Source organism: Callorhinus ursinus, unplaced genomic scaffold, assembly GCF_003265705.2.
Source record: "Callorhinus ursinus isolate GAN/ISIS: 27379988/994484 unplaced genomic scaffold, GSC_fseal_2.0 scaffold13, whole genome shotgun sequence".
Classification (NCBI taxonomy): domain Eukaryota; kingdom Metazoa; phylum Chordata; class Mammalia; order Carnivora; family Otariidae; genus Callorhinus; species Callorhinus ursinus.
In genome coordinates this window covers 41,253,653-41,279,552 of record NW_027397075.1, presented here as the reverse complement: position 1 = coordinate 41,279,552, position 25,900 = coordinate 41,253,653, and the positions used below count along the sequence as shown (strand labels likewise).

General features: G+C 41.7%; 1 protein-coding gene across 2 annotated transcripts in view; it reads left to right on the top strand.

Annotated features, from left to right (window-relative positions):
- The window catches only part of LAMC1 (laminin subunit gamma 1), a 123,363-nt gene extending 97,790 nt beyond the window's left edge, over window positions 1-25,573 (top strand). The window contains exons 14-28 of one of the 2 annotated variants that reach the window (XM_025878030.2): window positions 3,373-3,618; window positions 3,957-4,110; window positions 4,719-4,861; window positions 6,094-6,272; window positions 7,375-7,531; window positions 11,000-11,205; window positions 11,645-11,724; window positions 13,301-13,438; window positions 13,930-14,074; window positions 15,160-15,309; window positions 15,570-15,684; window positions 16,671-16,870; window positions 18,231-18,389; window positions 20,595-20,694; window positions 22,526-25,573. In XM_025878030.2, coding sequence (XP_025733815.1) covers window positions 3,373-3,618; window positions 3,957-4,110; window positions 4,719-4,861; window positions 6,094-6,272; window positions 7,375-7,531; window positions 11,000-11,205; window positions 11,645-11,724; window positions 13,301-13,438; window positions 13,930-14,074; window positions 15,160-15,309; window positions 15,570-15,684; window positions 16,671-16,870; window positions 18,231-18,389; window positions 20,595-20,694; window positions 22,526-22,782 — 2,429 coding nt within the window. In that variant the 3' untranslated portion in view covers window positions 22,783-25,573. The remainder of the gene's footprint in view (window positions 1-3,372; window positions 3,619-3,956; window positions 4,111-4,718; window positions 4,862-6,093; window positions 6,273-7,374; window positions 7,532-10,999; window positions 11,206-11,644; window positions 11,725-13,300; window positions 13,439-13,929; window positions 14,075-15,159; window positions 15,310-15,569; window positions 15,685-16,670; window positions 16,871-18,230; window positions 18,390-20,594; window positions 20,695-22,525) is intronic. The other variant, XM_073900126.1, reaches the window with a different exon arrangement.
- Window positions 25,574-25,900: the final 327 nt, after the last annotated feature.

The following is a 25,900-nucleotide window of genomic DNA, read 5'->3' as shown; positions in this document are numbered from 1 at the left end:
CAAAGATGAATAAGGATGGTCCCCACTCTTCCGGGGCTAAAAGTATAGAGGGAAACACAGGTAATTGTAAGGCCGTGTGGTTAGTTCAGGCAAAGGAATGCCTGAATACGTAAGAGGAGTAGAGGAGAAGAAACAACACCTCCCCCGGGGTTGGGAGGGGATGATAGGGAAAGCTAAGGCAAAAAAAAAAAAAAAGTACCTAACTTGCCCAAAGTCACATCCAGGACTTGGACCTACATCCTGGACTCTGAGACAAAAGAATAGGTTAGCTGTTGTTGCCAGAAGATACTTTGGTGTGAAAGCTTTCCATGAGCTCCCATGCAGCTCTGTTTTAGGTTTTCTACCAGATTTAAAAAAAAAAAAAATTGTTTTATTCAAAACAGGTTTCAAGGCATTTTAAATATAGATCGTATCTAGAATGGCTACGTGATCTGATGAAAAGCAAAACTGGCATGCTGCCCTAATCCTGGTCTGGAGAAGGATCTCGGGTGAGGGTCTGGTAACTGCATCAGAGACAAGAAGGGCCCGCGTAGCGTCCTGTCTCTTCCTCTCCTGGCCCGCCCCCAGCCACAGATTCTGTTCTCCTCACCAGTGGTTTCCATTTGCCAAATGCAGGGGTCAGTTTTCAGTCCTCCTCTGACCCTGTCTCTCAGCAACGTGGGATGCTGGTGACTGCTCGCTCCGCCCCAGACGTTTCTCCTCTCACCTGTGGGGACCCTGCCCCCTCTTGGGTCTCCTTCCTTTCCTCTTCTCTTGAGGCTCCTTTTATCACTTCTGATTCTCAGCCTGAGACTTCCGTGTCAATTTTATCTGTATTCTCCCCTCAGGTGAACAAATCTCATCTAGCTTCAAAAGCCTTTTTGTGCCTACTGAGAAAAATCTGCGTCTTGGGTCCCGACCATGCTCTCTCCCAAGCGCCAGCTACCTATACTTGCCGTCTCCGCTTGGCTGGTGGGCTGGAGGCCTTCCACTTGCCCCTGCCCATCCTTTCTTCTTTTCTCTCCACCCCGATGGGACCTGTATGCACTATATCACATGGGCCCTCCATTTGTGTTCAGGCAGCAGGAAGGGGGGGGGGGGCAGAGTATTTAGTCCAAGGCCCCTTCTCTGGGGGGGTCCTTGTGGCTTAGTGACTTTCATCAAGGTTCTCAGCTCCTGATGCTAGCTTTCCCCAAACAGCCCTTTCTCACCTGAGGTTCCGGTTAACTGCTCGCTCCCCCCAGCCCCTGAGGCCCAGGTAATAGAGCCTGACAGTCACTACTCCCAGGGCTGCGCTGTCCCCCAGGATTGCTTACACCCTGCCCACACTCGTATAGATAGTATCTTTATTAAACTCTCTCCAGGTCTTGCTAATTTGAATGTATCTATTTAATTTTCTGCTTGAGTCAGATGCTAAAGGCATCTCAAATTTAAGCAAATCCAAGCTAAATCTTTGATTTCTTTATTTTTCTCAACCCCAACTCTATCCTTCCCCAGTCTTGTTCATCTCAGGGAAAATACTACCATCTACCTAGTTGCTCCAGCTAGAAGCTAAAATCCCGGGCTTGTCCTTGATTCTGCTTTCTTTCATTTCCTGGAAGCAGTCAGCCAGCATGTGTTGGACTCGATCTCACATCTGACTGCGTTTCACCGCCTCCATTTCATCACCCTGGTCCACACCACTGCGGTCTCTCACCTAGAATAGCCTCCTAATTGGTCTCCCTGCAGTCCATTCTCACACAGCAGCCAGGATAATCCTTTTAAAATGTAAATCAGGAGCACCTGGGTGGCTCTATCGGTTAAGCATCTGACTTTGGTTCAGGTCATGATCTTGGGGTCCTGGGATGAAAGCCTGCGTCAAGGTTCTGTGCTCAGCAAGGAGTCTGCTTCTCCCTCTCCCTCTGCCCCCTACTCGTTCTCTTTCAAATAAAATCTTTAAAAAAAAATGTAAATCAGGGCATATCACTTTATTTTTTTTAAGATTTTATTTATTTATTTGAAAGAGAGAGAGAATGAGAGAGAGCACATGAGAGGGGGGAGGGTCAGAGGGAGAAGCAGACTCCCCGCTGAGCAGGGAGCCCGATGCGGGACTCGATCCCGGGACTCCAGGATCATGACCTGAGCCGGAGGCAGTCGCTTAACCAACTGAGCCACCCAGGCGCCGGCATATCACTTTAAAAACCCTCAATATCACCTCATTGCACTTTAATATAAACCAGATTTTTTACTGTGACGTACAAGATTGGCTCTTACTATTTCCATAAGCTAATTGTGTTTTTCTGTAACATTCTTCCCTTGTATATTAGCATGACTGTTTTTTTTCCCTGTCTTTCCATCATCCCAGATCTCTCCACTCTACAGAGCTTTCGGTTATCTAACCACCCAATCTGAAGTAGTCCTTACCCTGTCATTCTATCATGTTGCTCTGTTTTGTTTAATTTGTTATGCTTATCCTGATCCAAAATAATCTTCTTATTTATATTGTCTGTGGATTGGTCTCCCCCAGCTATAGTGTAAGCTTCATGAGATTGGAGATCTTGTCCACCTGGTTCACTGCATCATCCTGACAACCTAGAACAGTGCCTGTGTATAAGAGATGCTCAGCAAATGTTCATTAAATGAGCAAATGAACAAACCTTTATTTCTCCAGAAAGCTTAAGCTAAGTCAGTCCCTATCAGCTACAAAGATATCAAGATTCCAACTTGAGCTAATAATAATGGGAAAGTGGAAAAGGAAAGAGGAGGAGCAGTGAGTTTGGTGGAAAGAGGCCCGGATTCTAGCTGTTGGATTGTGGGCAAGCTATTTAACTTCTCTGGTCCCTTCGCTATAATAGAAGCTGGAGGCGAATGACAATCTCTAAGTTCTCTTCTAAGATGCTCTGATTCTGTCCTAATTGACACAGCTCCAACAAGGATTAGCACACGTCTTTTCTTTTTTAGGAAGATTGTCCTGCTTACTCTGCTGTATAGGAAACTTACGGTATTGAGTGGCACTTCATCTTTTTTAATATCATAAACGAAAACAAACATATGAATGTGCCATCCCTTGGGGCAAAAGAGGTTAATAAACCCTGAGCCTGACTCGTTCACAAAGCACTTTTAATGCATGATGTCAGTTAATCCTCAGGACAATTGAAGTGCAGTAGGCACAACAGGTGCTATCGTTCTAATAACAACATGGAAATGTGCCCAGAGTCCCTGCGTTGATCTGGCACAGTGCCAGGACTGCAGCCCAGGTCCTCTGCTCTCCTGGGCTGGTGCCCTGTCCACTGTGACACGTGGCCTCACATCTGATGGTTCACCTGGACTCTTTGTAACCAGACTGTTTGTGTCCAACAGCACCAGGAATGTCTGAGGTCTTTCTTTCCTAACATCAGATTGTCCCACGTGCAGGTAAAAGGTGTGAGCTCTGTGATGATGGCTACTTTGGAGACCCTCTGGGTAGACACGGCCCTGTGAGGCTTTGCCGCCTTTGTCAATGCAATGACAACATCGACCCCAATGCGGTTGGAAATTGTAATCGCTTGACAGGAGAATGCCTGAAATGCATCTATAACACTGCTGGCTTTTACTGTGACCGATGCAAAGATGGATTTTTTGGAAATCCCCTGGCTCCCAATCCAGCAGACAAATGCAAAGGTAATCTAGCCATCGGCCAGGTTCTGCCACTGTTGTGCTCATTTATTCTGAAAATTCATCGTGTGGTCTCTTTAAATATTTACAGATGTTTGGTCTAATACAGCACTATTCAATAGAAATGTAGTGTGAACCACTCATGTAAGTTAAGTTTTCTTGTAGACACATGAAAATAAAGAGAAAGAGGTGAAATTGACTTTAATCATATATTTTATTAACCCTAATATATCTCGAGACCAGCCACTTCACCTAAAGTCTGGAGAATCTATTTGTATTGTTTACATTTTCGTATTTCTCTCGGGTGATTCGCATCTCTTGCTGTCTCCATCTCCCCACCCTAGCCTGTGCGTGCAATCCCCACGGCACCTCGAAGCAGCAGAACAGCTGTAACCCTGTGACCGGGCAGTGTGAATGTCTGCCCCACGTGACCGGCCGGGACTGTGGAGCCTGTGAGCCTGGATTCTACAACCTGCAGAGCGGGCGGGGCTGTGAGAGGTGAGGCGCCAGGCACCGTTGCTGGAAGCACTCTGTGCGTGCCTTTTTTTTTTTTTTTTAATTGTGAGAGATGGATTTTTATGACTTACCCGTAACGGTGGCCTTGATTTTGTTTAGGAATTATTTGAGTGCCTCACTCGAGCAGAGCATGCTTAGGGGCAGTACCGGACAGTGGTACTGAGGCTGCTGGGAGAGGCGAGTAGAACGGAGCTGCCCTGGCTGCGTCAGTCGCCCGAGCAACCTTTCAAACACGACATCTCGTGAGGTGCTTTCTGAGGCTCCCAGAGTCAGACCTTCCAGGCTCGCAGCCTGGGAATTTCTATTTTCAAAGCTCCTGCTGGTCAGCACCGAGGAGAGCCCCTTTGTAGTGGTTTTAGGAGTGGAATTAACTGTGTTGGTGGGTGAGGTTAGAAAAAGAGTTTCTGAGTAGAACTCATGAAAATGACTTGAACCTTAGGCACTTAATAACCCTTAACATTTTGTTTTAGTAGCCCTTTAGATTGTTTTCTCATACAAATTACAGCAGTTCTGTGCTGACCAGGGGCCGGGGGAAGGTTTGCTGAGAGTCCATTTTTCTTACCGGAGAAACATCATATGTTCACTTTCAGGTGCGACTGCCATGCATTGGGCTCCACCAATGGACAGTGTGACATCCACACTGGCCAGTGTGAGTGCCAGCCTGGCGTCACGGGCCAGCACTGCGAGCGCTGTGAGGGCAACCACTTTGGGTTTGGACCCGAAGGCTGCAAACGTAAGGAGCTGGGAGCATAGAGCTCTAAGTCTTTCCCAATTCCCGTTAGAACCACAGACTTTGACAGTCAGAGCTGGACCTAAGTCCTCACAGATGCTTCAGTCAGTGAATATTCTCCTTTTCTAAAACTGGGGGAGAGCTTTTCTAGTTCCTTTGCAGCCACCTTATTTACATCTTCTTGGATTGTATTTCTGCTTCTTTTTCCAGTCTCTTGTCTTTCCAAGGAAGGTCTCCCTTTGATTACCGGGCTTTCCCACTGTGCTTAATGAAACATTTTTATTGATCACATTCTTAGAGCAGATAATGAGACAGTGAGAGACTCTGTTTACAACTTACTTGGTGGTTGACTTACTGGCTGCAGTCGCTTCCCACCCTTGGGGCCCTTTTGGTACGGTTACATCTACACATCTGCTTCTCCTTGGCGTAAACACTTGCTGGAATTAGGCCTCAGAACAGTTTGGTGTTTTGCTTTTTGAATTCCTTCATTTCTCCTGTGGAATGTAGCATAAATCATTGACCCAGTTCAGAGAACAAAGCAAGTAAACAAACTATAAAATAATGCAAAATATGTATTAGCATTTGGGTTTTCTAGTTCCTTAGTGAAAGAAGCATTAAACAGCAGAGAGTTGAAGGTAGAGTTCTTGAAGTGCATAAAAGGGCATTGATTAGTTTAATAGACTAATTTCTATAATTACTAAGTAACATGAAATGTGTCCCCTCAGAGATGATGCACATTGTACTTTATTAAAACTCACTTTTGCCTAACATAATGTAATAAAATAAAATTAATAATGACAGTAATAAAAGAAGAAAATTAGTGGCAGACCAACATCAGAAGAGGAGGAGAACTGACATTAAACCTGAGATAAAAGTACAGAACTGAATTCTCATTAGTGGAATAATAAAATGTTTTCTTTATAATGCAAAAGTATTTCAAACTTCACTATATTGTTTATAGAAATATTTGTCATATACTGAATGTGGTTCTAATCTTCACTGAAGATCTTTTAAAGTTTTTTAAAATGTAAAAAAAATCACTTTTGCTTTAAAAATTTTTGTTTTCTCTACTGAGCAGACTTAACCGTTCGAATTCTCATAATTTGGCCTGTTTTTCAAAAAAAAATCTATGTATAATGAGAGTACCATCAGCTTATTGATATCAGTGTGGGTTAAAAGGCAATGCAATCTTCCTTCCTTTCTCTATCATAGACTCTTCTTACTTTATTCTGCAGCCTGTGACTGTCATCCTGAGGGATCTCTTTCACTCCAGTGCAAAGATGATGGTCGCTGTGAATGTAAACAGGGTTTTGTGGGAAATCGCTGTGACCAATGTGAAGAGAACTATTTCTATAATCGGTCTTGGCCTGGCTGCCAGGAGTGTCCAGCATGTTACCGGCTGGTGAAGGATAAGGTGAGCTGTCAACAGGGCATTCGCTCATTCATTCATTTATTCATTCAGTAGACATTGAATGGGTACTTCCTGTGCACTGAGCTCTAGAGAACAAATAATGAACAAGATAGGCATGGCCCTGTCCTCAAAGACTTATGTTCCAGTTGGGAGACAAATAATAAAAATTAAATAAAGACATACTAACTGAGATGAGCACCAGAGAGAATACAAACAGAGAATAACTGGGAGAACTACTTTATGTAAGTCCTCTCTAAGGACATTTGTTTAAGGTGAGATCTTAAGAATAAGAGGGAACAAGCCTAATGAGAAGTGGTGGGTAGGCTATTCCAGGCAAAGGGAATATAGGGTACAAAGGTCTCAAAGGTGGCTCGTGTCTGGAGCCTCCTGATTGAGGAGGGAGTGGTTTGTGATAAGACCGGAGAGGTTGTCATACCATGACATACCATGTCAGCCATAGTAAGGGATTTAGATTTTAGTCCAAATCTAGCATGAACGCACTGACGAGTTTTCAGCTAGGAAATCCAGTTTATATTTTAAGAAGAACACTCTGACTGCTATGTGAAGAATGATGGTTAGGAATGGGGCAAAAGGGCAAGCCTGGATTGAATTGGGTAAGTATGTGTGATTGGCGGGGGAGGGGGCAAGCATAGAGAAAGAGAATCACCAAGGGTGCCTCTTGGGTTTTTTGTTTAAGGTAGCTGGAGGCATTGTTTATTGAAATGGAGATGACTCAGGGGAAACAGATTTAAGAGAAGAAAAGAGTACAGTCTTGGGTGTTGAGTTGAGATTCCCATCCGAGAGCTGAGTGGAGATATCAGGAAAGCAATCTAAAATGCAAGGGAGAGGTCAGAACTAGAGAATCCTCAACAAGAGGTGTTTAATGTCAAAGGAATGGGCTTGATAGTTTTTCTCTTGAAGCCAGAGAAATAAAGAAAAACTACCTATGTTATCTGTTTAAAAGTAGATATATGTGGAGTATGTAGACCTACATATTTATAGAGTGAGCACCCTTTTGATGATCATTCCTGCAGGGAGTACAGCTGAGTTCTTCAGGAATGTTTATATGTGCTAACTTTCCCTTTTCTTCCTTCATTATGTCCAGGTTGCTGATCATCGAGTGAAACTCCAGGAATTAGAGAATCTCATAGCAAACCTTGGAACTGGGGAAGAGGTGGTGACAGATCAAGCCTTTGAGGACAGACTAAAGGACGCGGAGAGAGAAGTTATGGACCTCCTTCGAGAGGCCCAGGATGTCAAAGGTAAACATGTTAAAACACTGGGTAACTTCTGCCAGATGGCTCAGTCTCTAGACATGGCTCCTAGTTCAAGGTTATTTAGTATGGCATTATAAAATTCTTCCTCAATTTTTTTAAACTATTTGTAGAATCTGAATTTTTTTAAACAATATGTGAAAATACAAGAACTTGTTTTAAGATACAGGAAGCAAAAATAATTCTCCCAACACATCAGAAACTATTAAATGCTAAAATTCCAAGTGTATAAATCTGTTCCATTACAAAGTGTTTTAAAACAGTTTTTAAAAATCATGAAAGGTATGCATTTTGGGTGCGCATTATTTTAAGTTGAAAATTTGAACTTGGATTCTTCTGTCAGTCTACTGAGTGAGAATTTATTTTACGCACAGCTTTATTTCCTTAGAAAGGACCCTCATAAGGAAAAATTGTAGTCTTCAAGTATTGACCAAACAGCTAGATACTAAATATATGACACCTGATATTTATGAAAGATTAGGAATTAGTGCCTGCTTATGAAATTTTCTGCTTAATAAGTGAACAAATGTGCTAATAACATCATGTAAAAGCATATATTTTATATTATATGCATATTTAATGTCCTTTGCAATTGTGTTGCTCCTCTGTACTTTATCCGATGAGACTGATGATAATAAGCAGAGGAATTGGCTTAAGATTTAGAAAACAGTTTATTTTAAAATACTTTAAAGGAACCTGAATTTGTGAAACTTTGAAAGTAAGAAGAAGTTATTTTACATTATTTACATGCTTTTTAAATCACTTTTTAAAAAAGATTATTTATTTGAGAGAGAGCAAGCAAGAGCAAGCTAGCAGAGGGAAGGACAGAGGGAGAGAGAGAGAATCTCCAGCAGACTCCGTGCTGAGTGTGGAGCCTGACATGGGGCTCAGTCTCACAATCCTCAGGTCATGACTTGAGCCAAAATTGAGTTGGACGCTCAACCAGTGGAGCCACCCAGGCACCCCTTAAATCACTTTAACATTTTATTTTTATCACTTACTCTGAATTAAGCTTTTTTTTCTAAATTTGGACAAATCCTTTTCTACACTGACTGAGGGCCTATAGTATACCAGGCATTGTGCTAAACACCAGTAATGAGAAGATAAATAAGACTGTGCTCCTTCTATCCAAGTACTCACGACCTGGCTGAGGTCACTTTTGTTTAGGGGCTTTCCACTCATAGTAAATGTTCATTAACATTAGGACACCTGGGACCACAATGATTGACCTCTTTATTGAGTTTATGAATCTACCCATTTGGAGTTAGGTCTTCCTGTCAGAGTATAGGTCAACAGAAATTAAGTATATTACTTATTTCTTACTGTAGATATCCCTAATATATGTAATTTTGATTTTATAAAATTATTAAAGTGAAGAAGGAAGTAATGAGATGCATCTGGTTTTGGCCAGTTTAATTTTTATATGAGCATCAGAAATTGTTTTATAAGGTAAATTTTTAGAAATTGAAAAATAAAATGAGGGGTCAGTAGTTTATATTAACTTTAGTTGTGTGTTTGTCTTTTGTGTTGTTGTTACATTTTAAGTGTTAAACACAGATTAAGAAGAATTTAAATGTTTCCTGTTCTGTGTCAACACTAGTGTTTTTTTTAGGATGTTCAATTGTTGGCAAAACCTTTTGACACACAGTTTTCCACTAATGTATTCTCTTGTAACAACAAATTCACATCTGTCCTGCCATATACACTGAAGAATCAAATGTGGGGTTATCTTTAAGTGCTGCTCAGTCCACCTGAGAGCTGGGGTCTGGCACGTAGCTCTGGTGCCCACACCATGAGCACATGGGAATAGTCAAGAGGCCAGAAAGGGAAGTCAGCCAGCACTGTTCCTCATCTTGGTGCAGCCCCAGCTACGTCTAGCTTCCTTTGGCCGTAATGACCACCTACTTTCCTCTACCCAAGCTGGTGATTCCATCGGACAGAAGCTTTGACAAAAACCATGGATGTCAGTACCTCCCCTTGAGCCACTTGAAAGGCGGGAACATAATGGGCTGCAGCTTCTCATAGCTCGGGGAGCACCATAGTGAGGCTAGGGTTAAAGTCTACTCCCACTAAGACTTGATTCATGGAGTTCCTGGCTGACCTTTCTTACTTGGGTTCAAACTAGCCAAGAATAAGAGTATCTCCACAATGATTTATCCTTTCAAACTATCCCTGAGTATTTATTTGTAGTTTAAACTTGTGTTTATTCTGCAGCTTTAAAAGGAGATTATATGGTGCAATTAGGTTTTGCAATTTGAAGGCATTTGAAGTGATCCTACCAGTTAGATTATCTATTCTCTTTTCAGTTACTGATGTTTCTCTAAAGAGCTGGCTGGAGAGATTGGTATCTGTTACATTCCTGACGGTCTAAAGGAAAGGGGTTTTCATAACTTCAGTGGCTGCTTATGCTTCTTGGGTCTAAATGAGTTTCTACAGTTTCAACTTTTTTTTGGTCTTTTGTTATTTTCTTAAAAATCTTTAGATCATCAAAGAATTGTCTAATCATTCAAGCAGGGCCACTGTGTATAGTTAGGCGAGTTTCTTACTGCACCAACTTTGCATGTGTATTTGATGGCCCTGCTTACAAGATGCTATTTTCCAAACTTATATACATCTTTATTGATCTCTAACTTTGACCTCTCATCTTTTTCACATTCCTTGGAAAATTGAAACACCAACTCTGAGCATTTTGCTGAAATAACTGATTGATTTTGAATAGGACTTAATGGTTCTTGTATGTGAATATACTCTCATGACCTATGAGAATTTTAATAATGACAGAATTATATTTACACAGGTGTATATTTATCTTTTTATTTATTAAGACCCAGGTATGAGATTTAAGTTGAATGGGCATAATCAATAAAGAACAATTTGCAGAACTATTCAAAAGCAGAACTCAGTATGAAAGAAATTACCTGGCTCTGCCAGGGGGTAGGGGTGGGGGCAGCAAGGGTCTGTGTTTAGTCTTGTATTTAGTTTAAAATACAAAATGAATTTAATTTTCCGTACTTCAACATCTATTTTGAACCTAGATTTTTTCCTAGTTTAGAAAAATGTCCAGCTGTCAGGGCTGATAGTTCTTTCAATAACATTGTATTTTTATGATTAAATCTGGCATGTGCTGGAACATCAAAGCTTTCCTTCCTCAGCCATTTCTTGGGTGTCTCCTCTTTGCCAGTCACTGTGTAAGACTGGGGATATAGTGATGAGTAAGAAAGAGAAGCTGGTAGTCCAGTGGGACAGACAGGCACACAATTGGAGACAGTCTGATAAATATAACAGGGGAGGTACTACTGGCACAGTAAGGACTGACCAGTTCTGCCGATGGGCTCAGGGAAAGCTTTTCAGAAAGATCTGTGTTTGGAAGAATAAAGTTGTGCCTCAGATTTCATGTGCGATATGTACCCCCCCCTTCAGATAATTTATGGACTTTCTTCTGCAATGCCATTGCAGATATAGACCAGAATTTGATGGACCGCCTCCAGAGAGTGAATAACACCTTATCCAGCCAAATTAGCCGTTTACAGAATATCCGCAATACCATTGAAGAGACTGGAAACTTGGCTGAGCAAGCACGTGCCAGGGTAGAGAGCACAGAGCAGTTGATTGAAATTGCGACCCGAGAACTTGAGAAAGCAAAGATTGCTGTTGCCAACGTGGTGAGTGATTGGGAAGGTGTGAGGTTGGGGTGCAGGCGTCCCCTGGTACTTTGTAGCAAGTCTCTTACTGTCCTCAGAATGCTTCAGCTAAATTGACTCTTTGTGTCTTTTTGTCTCTAAACATGGAGCAAGAAAGCCAGGTTGCTCAAAGTTGCCATTAAATAGTTATCACAAATTGGATAACAACCAAAGGACATCTGGGTCCTTTCTCTAGCTTTGTTCCTTCTATGGCACTAGTCAGTTTAAACTTCCTTTATCCTTTGATGAAAATAGAAACAGTAATCTGTAGCCAAGGATGCTAAATATTAGTGAAGGATCTTTCAATCAAGGAGACATTCTTTTTGCTAAATAACACTAATACAAATTTGGTTTTGACACTTGTATTAAATTTAAATAATTCAGTCCTTTGAGATTAGTGCTCTTTTTATTTCTTCTTCAGTCAATCACTCAGCCAGAGTCTACAGGGGACCCAAACAACATGACTCTTTTGGCAGAAGAGGCACGAAAGCTTGCTGAACGGTAACCTCCAGATCCCTGTGTCTTAATGGTTAAGCTATAACTTTCCTTACATGTGTACATGTTGTCCCCTCCTTTACCCACAAACACTTCTCATATAACCTACTTTTGTAAAGTTGGCTCTTTTCTGAAACGTTATTGGCTGTGTGTACTCTTTTCTTGTCTCTCCTTTGAAATCAGAATATTTACTTTGAATATATGAACATGATGCTTTGGAGGGAAATTATATTTGCACGTCTCAGAGAAAACCATAACATTTTTAGATTTTTAATTTCAAAACCTTAAAGTTGATAACTAAGAAGCTCAGTTGAATTTAGTTATATTTTTAATTTTTAAAATTAATTTTTAACAAAAATGTTTAGCTCTCAGATTTTAATAGAAAATGTTTACAAACCCATAGTACCTTTGAAAATCAGCCCAAGAAAACAGACCATTTCATTCCTCATTTTTTTTGAGATTTTTAAAATTATTAAGTATAAGGTAGTTTCTTAGGAAAAACTTTAAGTTGTAAGAGAGCATTAAATTGAAAAAATTTGTTAAAGTAGTTGCTAGAATGTAGGCTTCACGAAGGCAGGTATTTTTGTGTGTTTCATTCACTACTAAAGTTCTAATACCTCAAACAATGTCTGGGATATAGTAAGTACTCAATAAATGTTTGTTGAATGAATTGCAGAACGGAGCTAGTAGACCTCATGGGTGTGGGATTCTTAAGTAAGCCCAACCTTAAACTTTTAGTCTCATTGTTTAGAGCAATTACTTTGGCTTCTTGCTTTAACATGTGCTCTCTTTCTATTTTTTGCAAATGGAAATGGGTGAGTTGTATCATTTAGTTCATGGAACATTCATGGTTTCATAGCTGGATTTTCCTGATGAAAAGAAGATAGCTGAAAACATACAGAAAACTCCTAAGGAAATTAGGTCTTGAAACTAAAGTAATTCTGGTGTCTTTCATACAGGAATTTTGAAAGAAACCTTTATTGTAACGAAAACGAATGGGCACACACTACAGTGTGACACTGTAATATGAAATTTTAGAGCTGAAAAAACCTTAGCAGTTCCTCAGCTGAAATTTGCATTATTTGGCTGGATTCCCTGTTGACATGTTGCTTTCCATTTGGTGTCAGGCTGCTTTTCCTGTCAGTAATTAGGTTATATGTGAGAAGTCTGACTAGTTGGAGGCTGTTTCAAGACTATGTAGTAACTGAACCAGAGTGAAGATTAAACATTAGGTCTGGGGTTCATGTTTATGTCTAGACGAGTTCTTGCTAGCATACATGGTCTTATAGATAAATTATTCTTAAATGATTTTATTTAGAAGTAATTTTTTGAAGAAATATAGACATTTGCCCCTATAAATAGGAAAATACCTTTTTTTTTTCACATTGTAGAATGCTATTGTAAACTTAGCCCCACTGAAATGTTTGCAAAATTCCAAATTTATAAGAGTTTTTCAATATTTATAGAGCTCTGTCCATGTTAGTATATGTATATAAAATAAGGTAAGCATTACCTAAATTCTTCCTCTTTCCCTATTAAATAGTTCTGTTTCGTGGTTTATTTTTTCTTTTACATTATACAGCCATAAACAAGAAGCTGATGATATCGTAAGAGTGGCAAAGACAGCTAATGATACATCAACTGAGGCATATAATCTGCTTCTGAGAACACTGGCAGGAGAGAACCAAACAGCACTTGAGATTGAAGAGCTTAATAGAAAGTGAGTGTCATTTAAAAGTGGCTTATGGCCCTTCAGTTTTTCTTGTAAGTAGCACCGGTTCAATGAAAAATTAAATGCTATTGGATTCAGAGGATGCATTCATGCAGTAAGATTTCTTTTGTTAATCATGCTTTTGAAATGGTGCAGTAATTAGAGCAGGGGCTGGAGAGCCGCAGAGGTTTTATTCATTCCAGTTCCTGTGATACTTAAATTTCTGCATAAATGAAAAAAGTATCATAGAGTCAGTAGAGAAAATATACTTGAGCTACACATATTTCAAAGGCGTCCAGAATCAGAAATATGCAGTAATCATATGGTATAAATAGAAGTGACGAGATGAAATCTAAATTTAAGCTGTGTTGGTATTAAATAATAGCATTTTCTTTGAGGTTTTAGGGAATTCTGTTGCAGTGATTTGAACCAGAATGAATGTGGTTAACATGAAGATGCCCAAAGCAGCCAATTTTTTCGTTAAATCTTTTGTTCCTTAGGTATGAACAAGCGAAGAACATGTCACAGGATCTGGAGAAGCAAGCTGCCCGAGTACACGAGGAGGCCAAAAGGGCTGGAGATAAAGCGGTGGAGATCTATGCTAGTGTTGCCCAGCTGACGCCCGTGGACTCGGAAGCTCTGGAGGTATGGGTTGGACAGCCTGTGTGCACAGGGTGTTGGCGGTCACTGCCGTCACCCATCCACAGCACACAGCCTCACCCCTCAGACGTGCGCACACACATAGTATGCACCCTCGCCCTTCAGACACATACACATGTGCACACGCACACACACACACATCCCTCACAGTCAGGGTAAGAGCTATTCTGACTTGGCCTGCAACTATCACTGGTACCGACCTCCTCCGTCCTCCAACTGACTCACTGGTAATGTCGAGTTCTGCTTCAGATATGTTCACTTAGTGAGGTCAAGAATCCTGTGATTATAAAGATTAAACAGCAAAGACTACTTTAGTGATAGGAATAATCACTCCGAAGTCTTTACTATAAATCCAAATTATTACATATTTGTATTTATTAGAGCAGAGTACACCCAGACCATTATGCCCAGGCACTCTCTGGTTGAGAACAAGAGAGAAGTAAAAGAAAATGGTTTAAATGAAAGAACTATATCAGGATGCTGCTGGGCAGCTAAAATATTTGGGGTTTGGTAGGATTTTATTACATCTGTACTCTACTCATGAATCCTCATTCCAGGCTCTGTATAAGTGCTATTTCTTACATTGATATTGAAATTTATTAAGTTTCGCTTTTTACATCTGAGGCGTTGACTTGATTTTTTTACCACCAAGGTTTAGTTCAGTCTCTTCAGACACGTACATACTGTCTGATCTTGCATATTTGAAATTTGAGAATAGGCAAAACTAATTGGTGATAAAAACTAGACCAGTGGCAGCTGCATTGCTGAAAAGGTAGGTGTGGACATTAACTGGAAAGAGACACAAGGGAATTTCCTGGAGTGGAAATATTCTGTATCTTGATTGGGGTATTGGCTACACAGGTAAATATATTTGTCAAAGCTCATCTCACTAAGTGCTATGCATTTTACTGTGTGTAAAGGATACTTCAATTAAAAAAAAAAAGTCCATGAAATCTTGACCTGTGCTTTTCTTTTAAAAATATCTCTGAGTGTTAAGTGTTACAGAGCCTACCTTTTCATCGGTTTCATTGTTTTGTCTAAAATGTCACAACCTTGTTTGCTTTTCACAGAATGAGGCAAATAAAATCAAGAAGGAAGCTGAGGATCTGGACCGTCTGATTGACCAGAAATTAAAAGATTATGAGGACCTCCGAGAGGACATGAGAGGGAAGGAACTTGAAGTCAAGAAGCTTCTGGAGAAGGGAAAGACTGAACAGCAGGTTGGTTTAATTTGCAGGTGGCTTCATTTCTTGAGGCAAAATGTGAAACCATGCCGCGTGACCTGTGTCCGTGACGTCACCACAAGTGCAGGGACCGCAAGCCCTCAGGAATTCAGAGGAAGGCCTTCTGTGGGGCACCCCGGCCTAGCTGCCCCATGCTGGCAGGTGTCAAGGTGGCAGCTGGGAGCTGCCTGGCCTGTTAGGAGGAAGAAGGGATTCACCTTGGAGGGTTTGTCCTCTGATCTGCCGTGTGTTTGCAGACTGCTGACCAGCTCCTAGCCCGAGCAGATGCCGCCAAGGCTCTTGCGGAAGAAGCTGCTAAAAAGGGACGAAATACCTTACAAGAAGCCAATGACATTCTCAACAACCTGAAGGGTATGAAAGATTCACATGATAGCATAAATTTCTATGCTTTCTTCACTGAGGTGATTTACTTTTTAATTTTTACCATGAGATTCTCGGAACATAAACCATATGAAAGATGAGTATACCAAATCCCATAAATCTGTCCTCCAGATTCAGCAGTTAATGATTTTTACTACACTAACTTCATCCCCCAACATCCACCCTACTTTTTTTTATACTGAGATATTTCAAAGAAAAATCCGAGAGCTTGGGTCATTTTACCCCTTCATACCTCAGTATGAAAATAAAACCAAAAACAAAAAGGAAATTTTCTGATATTAGAGTAACTCATGTTATCAAGATATGCCTATTTAGCTGGCTTATGTTGTTAAATGGAGATTATTTTTCATTTTCTCTGCCAATTGCATCTCAATCCTTGTGCCTTCTGTCCTCACCCAAGAGAAAAAAGAAATGTGCTCAATTCACGGGATAGTCCTGGACTTGCCTCTGATAAAATAGCCCGTAGGTTCCATAAACATGGAAGCTTTATAAGGTAATGGTTGACTATATCGGCCCTGGTGTCAGTGGGTTTGGGTTAGAATCCCTGATCCACCTCATACTTCTGTGAACCCTTGGGGGAAATTCTCTCCCTCCATAGTCTTCAGTTCTCGTGTATAAAACTGATACAATGCCTGCTTCACAGGCATATAAAAAAGCTCTGAACCCAGTAGCTAACACCTAGTAAACACTAAATAAACTGCAGTTTTTAGTACTGGTTGCCGTGGTAGTAATGGCGTACTCCGTGCTTTGCACAAAAATAAACTTCTTTGCAGAAACATGTTCATTCATAAGACTGTAAAGCTGTACGCTTCCTTCTTCTAAGGCTGTCCGTGCTGTTTTTCATTTCTCTCTCCCGACTTTCACTGCTCATTAAAACAAAGGCCCGTTGCCGCTCCCTGACAGGCTCCCTTTTGGCTTGCTGAGAGTCGAGCTCAAATGCACCTGCTTTATTGTAGATTTCGATAGGCGAGTGAACGATAACAAGACTGCCGCAGAGGAGGCTTTAAGGAGAATCCCTGCCATCAACCAGACCATAATAGAAGCCAATGACAAGACAAGGGAGGCGCAGCTGGCTCTGGGCAGTGCTGCCGCCGACGCCGCCGAGGCCAAGAGCAAGGCCCACGAGGCGGAGAGGATCGCCAGCGCCGTCCAGAAGGTGTGTGCTCTGCTCTGCTCCCCAGCACTCTTTGCTCCTGTGTTTCTCTAGTCGTTTTCCAGTTTCTTTCCCCATCCCTAAAAGCCCTCATAGACTTCTTCCTCAGCTCGGGTAAGATTATCCTTAAGCTGTCCTTGTTCCTTTTTTACTGGGCATTTAGAGTAGGTAAGTACATTGACTGAAGAGGGCGAATCATTGAAGTCATTGAAAGGGCCCTTGAACATTTCTACTGTTGTCTTGGCGGCAGGGTCTCTGTGGTGAGGAGGAGGATGGCTTCCTGGGCCCATAGAGCGCTTTGCACAAGAAAATCAGACTCTTCTCAAGTAAACACAGTTCTTTGACATGGATAGCTGATGTTTTTTCAATCTTACGTAGACTGCCAGGTCAATACAACTCTCAGGCCCCTCTTTCGAGCATATTTTATGTCGGAGCCCTACTTTATTTAGCTGCCACTGCTAGGATTCTTCCTACTCATCTTTTTTTTTTTTAAGATTTTATTTATTTATTGGAGACGGAGACAGAGCCTGAGCAGGGGAGGGGCAGAAGGAGAAGCAGACTCCCCGCTGAGCAGGGAGCCTGATGCAGGGCTCCATCCCAGGACCCTGAGATCATGACCTGAGCCGAAGTCAGATGCTTTAACCAACTGAGCCACCCAGGCGTCCATCCCCTTTCTACAATCATCTTAAAAAAAAAAATCATCTTAATTTCTTTAAGCTGGCATTTTCCTACTTAAAAGTCAGTCTGTTTATTTCCTACTTAAAAGTCAGTCTGTTTATTTTATTTAAAAGAGAGACTAGAATGGATTCTAAAAGAATGTGTTCAAGAATCACATACATTTTTTAGTTTGTTTAGAACAGTTGGTTTTGGATTAATTCTGTTTTATAAAATACTCCTACATCAGGATCGTGGGGTTTTTTTGTACATTTTGATGAACTGCCGAGTAGAACAAGGCTACTACGTTTGAATTGAAAATGTATCCAAGTCAAAGAGTCTATAATCAATATGATGTGGTGGAAAGTGTACACCGTTTAAATGTTTTATCATTTGCTAGCCATGTGACCTCAACTAAAAATGGCAATGATAGAACAGGAAGTATTAAGGATAAATAAGAGGATACAAATGGAAGTATTTTATAAAATATAAAATGCTATTAGGTTAGGCGGTAATGCTAGCTTTTCTTTCCTTACTGTTATTTGGAACCCAAATAAATGATACCCTAAGTCAACGTATGGTATAATTTCCTTCCCTCTTTTTTCTGGATTATATTTTCAAACCATTCTACAGATTATTGAAAATTTGGGAGCATACTTTAGAAAGAGGAAAGCTTTTTTTCACTAGCAGTTCTTTATCATGTGCCTAGAACGCTACCAGCACCAAGGCAGAAGCCGAAAGGACTTTTGCAGAAGTTACAGACCTGGATAACGAGGTGAACAATATGTTGAAACAACTACAGGAAGCAGAAAAGGAGCTGAAGAAAAAACAAGAGGATGCTGACCAGGATATGATGATGGCAGGGATGGTAAGCAGTTTTGGCCTATTTGCTTGTGGGCAGAAAGTGAAGGGTGTTTAATGATAAAGATCGCCATCTTGTTAAGAAGAGTCTCTTTCATACTGACTTCTGTTTTTCATTGTGCTTTCTGGCCAAGAATCGGGTTAGTAACTTACATAGAAGACAAAGAATTTGGGTCTCTTGTGGGGTTGTTGCACAATTGTCCTGTCCCAAAGTTTCTCTCAGTTAAAGCAAAACATTCTTTTACACATTGAAGTTTTAGGACATTGAAAAGTATGCATTTGTATTTTTGGATGGGTGAGTCATACATGGTATAAAATAAAAAAGGAATAAAAAGGAATACGATGAAAAATTAATTTCCTTCCTACTCTTGTTACCTCAGCAACTTACTTTCTAGAGGCAAACACCAGTTTCTTGTATTTCATTTTTGAAGATGACAAAAACATACCAAACTTACATCTAATTTAATTTTTTTTTACCTTTTGTGATGATGTGTATACACAACACTGTGGGTGACAAAATTGACAGGAATGCATGGCCCAATAAAGAACAAGGGTGCATTTTCCTGTGGTATGCTATACTTTGCTTTCAAAAGACTTCAGTGGAGTCACAGTGGAAACATAACTTTGCAGTTCAGTCTGATTACAGTCACAGTAATGAACTTGTTTAATTGTGCAAGTGAGGGACCCTTTTTCCACTCCTGCTGAAAACAGGCCTTTTACCTGGCTTATTTTCACCCTGGGACAGAAAGGAGAAATAGTAACCCTGTTTACCTAAAGAAGACTCTAGGGAAGTGATAACAGGAAGCATCCCTGTGCAAACACCTTATTTTAGTATGCTTTTTGACTTTTATTTCGGACTATCTCAGTTTTCTATAGCAAGGTATGGCTCAGTTGGAAATTCCCATATAGCAAAAAATACGCATTTCTCATATGTGCTGAGGGTCTCTGCATTTCCTTTTTAATATAGTTGTAGAAACATTGCATTTAGAGCCTGTGGAAAGAAGGAAAAGGTTATATTCTTGATGAGCTTCAAGAAAAGCGTATGGTTTCCATTCAAAGAGTGGAAGAAGATCCATCTTTTGTTCTTTTTGGTAAATAACTTCTAACAAACACAAAGCACCAGCACGCACCCCATCCCATTTGTATTTACGTCAGTCCTGAAAGACACAGCATTGAGCTGGTATTGTTTGAGTCTGTCACGTAACTTTTTTCACCAAAAGAGTAAAGGCTTATGGTTGTCCTGGAAGAGGAGGCTGGAGCCTACAGATTACCCGCGGTAGCATTGCTCTCTGTAGGCCATCGCGAAGTCACTTACCCCGTCCTAGGACGTGTGCAGAAAAGCCTGTCAGCGCTGTGATTTCAATAGAGATTCATCATTTATTTGTGAAGGGTTTTTCCCTCGTGCATTTTCTTTTTTAAAAAAAATCTTATTTTCTATCCAAAAATGTTACGGTGTCTTGAGCCAAACACTAGGAAAAACAGTTTTGTGGTAGGGAGCTCAAAGCTGCTTGTTTATATCCTGACTGGATTTTATTTGTGAGGGCATCTGTTTTCTGATATTCAGACGCTTCCTCTTCCATTGTCATTTCCCGTGACTCACGCACAGGGTATTTGTTCAGGTTTCATGGAATTTTCCCAAATACATTTACCTTTGGTTGATTTACAAAATGTAAACCGTATTGCCACATGTGTGTGTGTGCGTGTGCGTTTGCAGGGGGAGAGGGTGTTACAGAAGGTGTCACTTGAGAATGAAACTTTTCCGAGAATAGGACATTTCTAGTAATCAAGTCTCTAAGAGTGTCCTGAAGGACATAGTTTGGTTCTAAAATGTAGTTTTGTACTCGTCCTTAAAAATAACTTGTTTCTGCTCGATGAATTTGGTTACGAGTCCACTTCCATGTATTCTTGAGTGAGAAAGTGAGGAAAGGGTCTTTTTGAAATACACATCCAGTCAGTGTAGGCATGCAGACTGCCTACTCGTGTCTGTTCCATGAATTAAAAATAGCAACATTTCACCATGAAGATACTCTGAAAGACCAAAAAAAACAAAACAAAACAAAACCCCTACAGTGAGAGATTGTAATTTCACAAGTTAGGAAAGAGGAAGCATCTGAAAATTGGACTTGTTGGCTGATTGGGGGGAAAAATATTTCAAGAACATGAAAATATACCGTCAGGACTGCTGGTATCATCTGTCCTTTTCCCGGTACAGGCTTCGCAGGCTGCTCAGGAAGCCGAGATCAATGCCAGAAAGGCCAAAAACTCCGTTACCAGCCTCCTGCACCTGATTAATGAGCTCCTGGAGCAGCTGGGTAAGTGGCTGTGGAGTCATTGTCGGCCACCCCCGGATCCTTTGTGCTGCCTTTGTGGTCTGATGCAGTCGACGCAAAAGCAGATAGTACAGCGGGACTGTTGTGTGAACCGAATCAGGACTCGAGGTCGTATTAACTCAGCTACGAGGTCCTTCCATGGCATATGATCTGAGTCCTGGAATCTGACCACGGTCCAAGGACTTATAAAATTAGGAAGACAGGCTGCCAGCAAGGGTGGCTTACTTGTGGTCGATGGTTATGATACACTGAACGGTGATTATTCTGAGCTCATCCTGCTTGGCACAGTGTCTTTAGAGGATTTAAAGTGAAGGATTTCAGTGCTAGAGTGAAAGAACACTTTAAGCTGGTGACAACTTCACTGCCTGGAATTCTTTTCATTTGCTAATTAAAAGGAGAATCTGATGAGGTGACAGTTCTTGAAAAAGAGAATAAGCTTGATTTTTCAAGGAAATTCAAGCATGTTGAAATGCTCTTTTAATCCAGGGTGATAGGGAGCAGGCTTCGTTACAGGACAGATGTACTTTTGTCGCCAGCCTCCATTATAAAGTGGTCATACCCCAGCCCGTACGGCTTTGTGGCAAGGCATTTTGCTTTAATTTAGCCTTGAAGGTTTGTTCAGTGTTTTGTTTGGGGTGGTTTTTTTGTTTTGTTTTGTTTTGTTTTGGAGGGTGGGGGAGGATATATTTTTTTATCTGTCTCAAATATCAAGAATAATAAATTATGTGCTGTCAGATGGGTTTTAAAATGAAAGGAGCTAGAAGAGGTAGCTTTTTGTGGCAGAAAGGGCTGGATTTTAAAGTTAGTCAGGCTTGGGTTGGAATCTTTGTTTTGTTGCCTTGTAAACTGTGCAAACTTGGGCAAATTACTTAACATCTGAGAATCACTGGCAGAATATGGTCTTGTGAGAATTTAATCTCACAAAGTACAGTGTACATAAAGTGTTGAGCTCTGTGTGGCTGTCTGCTTTCATTAACTATGGAAGCAATTCTTTCCAGAAGAACCTCCTTTTCTTGCTAATTTTAAAGTGAAGCTTTTGCTGGAATTATTCCAGCATTTTCATCCCTGGCCATTTTCCATAGGAGGCCTCCAAATAGAGTCTAACTCCTGAAAGCAGGACAGGACTCCCCAGAACCAACCCAGCCTCCCTGGAAGCTAAAGAGCCGAGGGCTTAGAGTTCTAGCCTGAAGATTTGTATGTTCGTTAGATGGCATTAAAATGACATACAGATTACGTACATAAACATGAAAATGGTATCAAACGTTACCAGATGACCTTCAAAACCGCAGGTGAGGCTTAAGGTCTCAAGCACGGCAGCTGTGTATTTAGACAACATCTCACAAAAATTGTTTCCTCAGAGAAAACATCCAGCCCAGTATCCATTATATGCTCTGACCTGTCCTCGTCGAGTTAGGTCCATGTTTATACTTGGTCTGTATTGTTCATGCCCTTGCACGACATGAATGATCTACAAGTCCCGTTTGCAGGCCACCACTGCATAGCGGCAGCTGCTGGGCTTCATTTATAAGAAAGGCTAGTGGAGGGGCGCTTGGGTGGCTCAGTGGGTGAAGCATCTGCCTTCGGCTCAGGTCATGATGCGGAGCCCCGCATCGGGCTCACTGCTCGGCGGGAAGCCTGCTTCTCCCTCTCCCACTCCCCCTGCTTGTGTTCCCTCTCTCGTTGTGTCTCTTTCTGTCAAATAAATAAATAAAATCTTTTTTTAAAAGGGGGGCTGGTGGAGGTGCTTGCGGAGCGATGTGATGATTCTTACTGGGTGCATCTGTTTCCTCCTGTGTCCTTTCTGACTCTACAGGGCAGCTGGACACAGTGGACCTGAACAAGCTCAATGAGATCGAAGGCACCCTGAACAAAGCCAAAGATGAAATGAAAGTCAGTGATCTGGACAGGAAAGTGTCTGATCTGGAGAATGAAGCCAGGAAGCAGGAGGCCGCCATCATGGACTATAACAGAGATATCGAGGAGATCATGAAGGACATTCGCAACCTGGAAGACATCAAGAAGACCTTACCATCTGGCTGCTTCAACACCCCGTCCATCGAAAAGCCCTAGAGTCATCTTTTAGGGCTGGAAGGCAGCACCCCCCAACCGGGGAGCCGTTGTGAGGCTATAGAGTGCCTTAACACACAGATTACATTTTTTCAGACCCCCACTTCTCTGCTGCTCTCCACCACTGTCCTTTTGAACCAGGAAAATTCACAAAGCTTAAAGAGAAGCAAGTCAGACATCATGAATCGGGAACAAAGGGTTTTATCTGATAGTCTCTCTTCCACGGAAGGCACTCCCTTACCCACACTTTCCCTTCTGAGTCGCGTGAGGACGTGGCATCTTACGTGATCGTACAGTGGTGTAAACGCTTCGTGAGGACCATTGTCTGCCGGGGCTGAGCAAGTGGCCCTCCCTTTTCTCATGGATACCGGCAGAACCTCCTCGGTCTCAGTACTCTTGTTTCTATGAAGGAAAAGTTTGGCTACTAGTAGCAGCGTTGTGATGGCCAGGATATCCAGTCTGTTGATAAAGAAAGTGCACCTACATCTACCACCCCTCCTCCTTTTACGAAAAAGGAAATAAACGTCCTGTGCCAAAGATATTGGTCACTTAGAACGTCAAGAGCCATCGTCAGTTGCTTTAACTATTTTGAGTATAGGACACTGAGCCATCCACGGGTAAGGCTGCAATTATTCCTGACAGTCTCCAGGAGAATGAGGCTGCAGAAGTAGGCTGAACATTTTCTCATATGTTAATAATTGACTAGGAAGATACACTTTTTTTCAGATCTTTGGGCAGCTGATAAATCTGGATGGGCAGCTTGCACTCACCAATAGACGTCTTCTGATATTCCTATAAATGGAATTTATACAGAAGAAATAGGGATATGATAACCACTAAAGTTTGTTTTGTTTTTTTTCCAAAATCAAACTAATTCCTAGAGCTTTTTTAGTGTGTTAGTCTTGGAACTAGTGCTGTTATCTGGTAGAGAGCAGTCGATCCCTAAGATCTTGACAAACAAGAAACAAGCCGCCTTGCCCTAGTCTTTCCTCGCAGAGGGATACAACTCAGATGCAACTTGTATTGTCAGCATCCCGTATGTCCATTTTTTTCTTCCACTGGGGAGAGATGACACTTCTGACCCTTATCCTCAGTTATCTTCTGATGTTCCCATCTTCTAGGGTCCCTCTACACGCCTGCCAAATCCTGGTGGCAAATCCCTGCACTCCGTAGTTCACACAGCTGCCGTGAGCACCATCTAGATCCTGCACTTTGTGATTGAAACCCGTTCGAAACCTTCCCTCTCGGTGCAGAGGGAAGACCCGTAGGTGGACTTGCCTAGCTGGCTTCTCAACTTTGGATCCTCAGCTCTGTGGTTTTCTTTCAAGATCACAGTGTGAAGATTCTCTGCCCCACAACGCCTTCCTCCTACCAACCCACCTTTGAGATTCATATATATTGCCTTTAACACTATGCAACTTTGTACTTTGCGTAGCGGGGGGAAAGAAACTATTATCTGACACACTGGTGCTATTAATTATTTCAAATTTATATTTTTGTGTGAATGTTTTTTTTTTGTTGTTGTTTATCATGATTATAGAGTAAGGAATTTATGTAAATATACTTGGTCCTATTTCTAGAATGGCACTGTCTGTTCACTTCTTCATTTTCCCCCTTCACTGGCACAATGTGTCTGTATACCTCCTTCCCTTCCATCTGCAGTCCTTTGCCTTGCTCCTGTCCCCCGTCGCTCGGCCCTGTGCCTTGTGTCTGCAGCATGTTCATTCTGTAGCGCCAATGTCCACCCGCTTCCCTCCACACCCAGCCGCTCCGCAGGGATGCCTCCCACCCTCCTCCACTGCAGGCCCGGCCCCCCGAAACTGCAGCCTGATGTTCCTGAGGCCCGCTCCCGAGCAGGCATGTTAGGTCAACAGGAGGTGGCGGGATGAAGATGTTTTGCTGAACGGCATCTTCAGCATCAATGTGGGCCTAACCGGGAATGAGCTAGAAATGCCCTTTCCAACAGTTGGAGCTATGGATGGGTCCATTTGAGAAGGGAGTGTGTGATCACTGAGCACTCAGAGGGCACCAGGGATGGAGTACAGACAGAGTGGGGGTGGCCATGCATCGGGGTCTCCCCTTGCCGCCTGCTTGCATACCAGAGTCGGCTCCATAGGCTTTGACTTGGCATACCCCTGGCTTTCCCTCGGCTGCTTCTACTGTTGCCAGAGGCCAGGCTCGTTCCTGCCAAGTTTTCACATCAGCGTCTCCTAGCTAGTTCCTCGTGGTAAGTGGCCACCTCCTAACAGAGACATTTTGTTCAAGGTCGCAGGACAAGGACTGTAGATCGACTGCCGGGATAGTTGTCCCTCTAGCCCGTGGGTGAGCCTCACACCAGTCAGTCGTAGGCCGCAGTGAAATTTGGAGTTTTTTTGTTTGGTTTGGTTTGGTTGCTTTTCTCCTTCTCCATCTGTGTAGTATATTTTTAAACAGAATTTTATTTTTAAAATAAAAAGCTCCTTATAAGACAATACCTTCATTACACTCCTGCAATATGCATTATTTTATTGTATAGTTCTAGTTACCTGAATTTCATGTAATAAAATTGACAGGGTGGCTGCTGAAGAATGCTGGGGGTCGCGGGGGGCGCGTATCCAGCTGCTCTCCGGAATTCTTCCTTGTAATCCCCAGGGCGGCCCTTTGATATGTGCCTTCACCTTAGCTGTTTGCCTTAATCTCTACAGTCTCGCTCTCCAGGGTGGTGAATAAAATGCAACACTTGGCCTTTTTTTTATGTTAAAAAAAAAAAACAGTATTTTATTTATAATAAAATCTGAATATTTGTAACCCTTTATATTTGGTGTGGCCTGAGTGTGGTACTGGGGACAGAGGATGTTTTGAAAGGTACAATGAAGAGAAAGCTGCTCATAATACCTTCTTTGGGTGACTTATTTCCTTGAGAACAGTCCAATATGTGTGCAGGTACATGCTCTAAGTGTGTGTGTGTGTATATATGTGTGTATATAATACATACAAATAATACACACACACTTATATATATACATATTTTTTTTCCCCTTCTCAGATGGGGATACTTTGGTGTGGTCCAGAGGTAGGCAGACTTTTTCTGTAAAGAGCTAGACTGTACATATTGTAGGCTTCACATGCCCTGTGGTCTCTG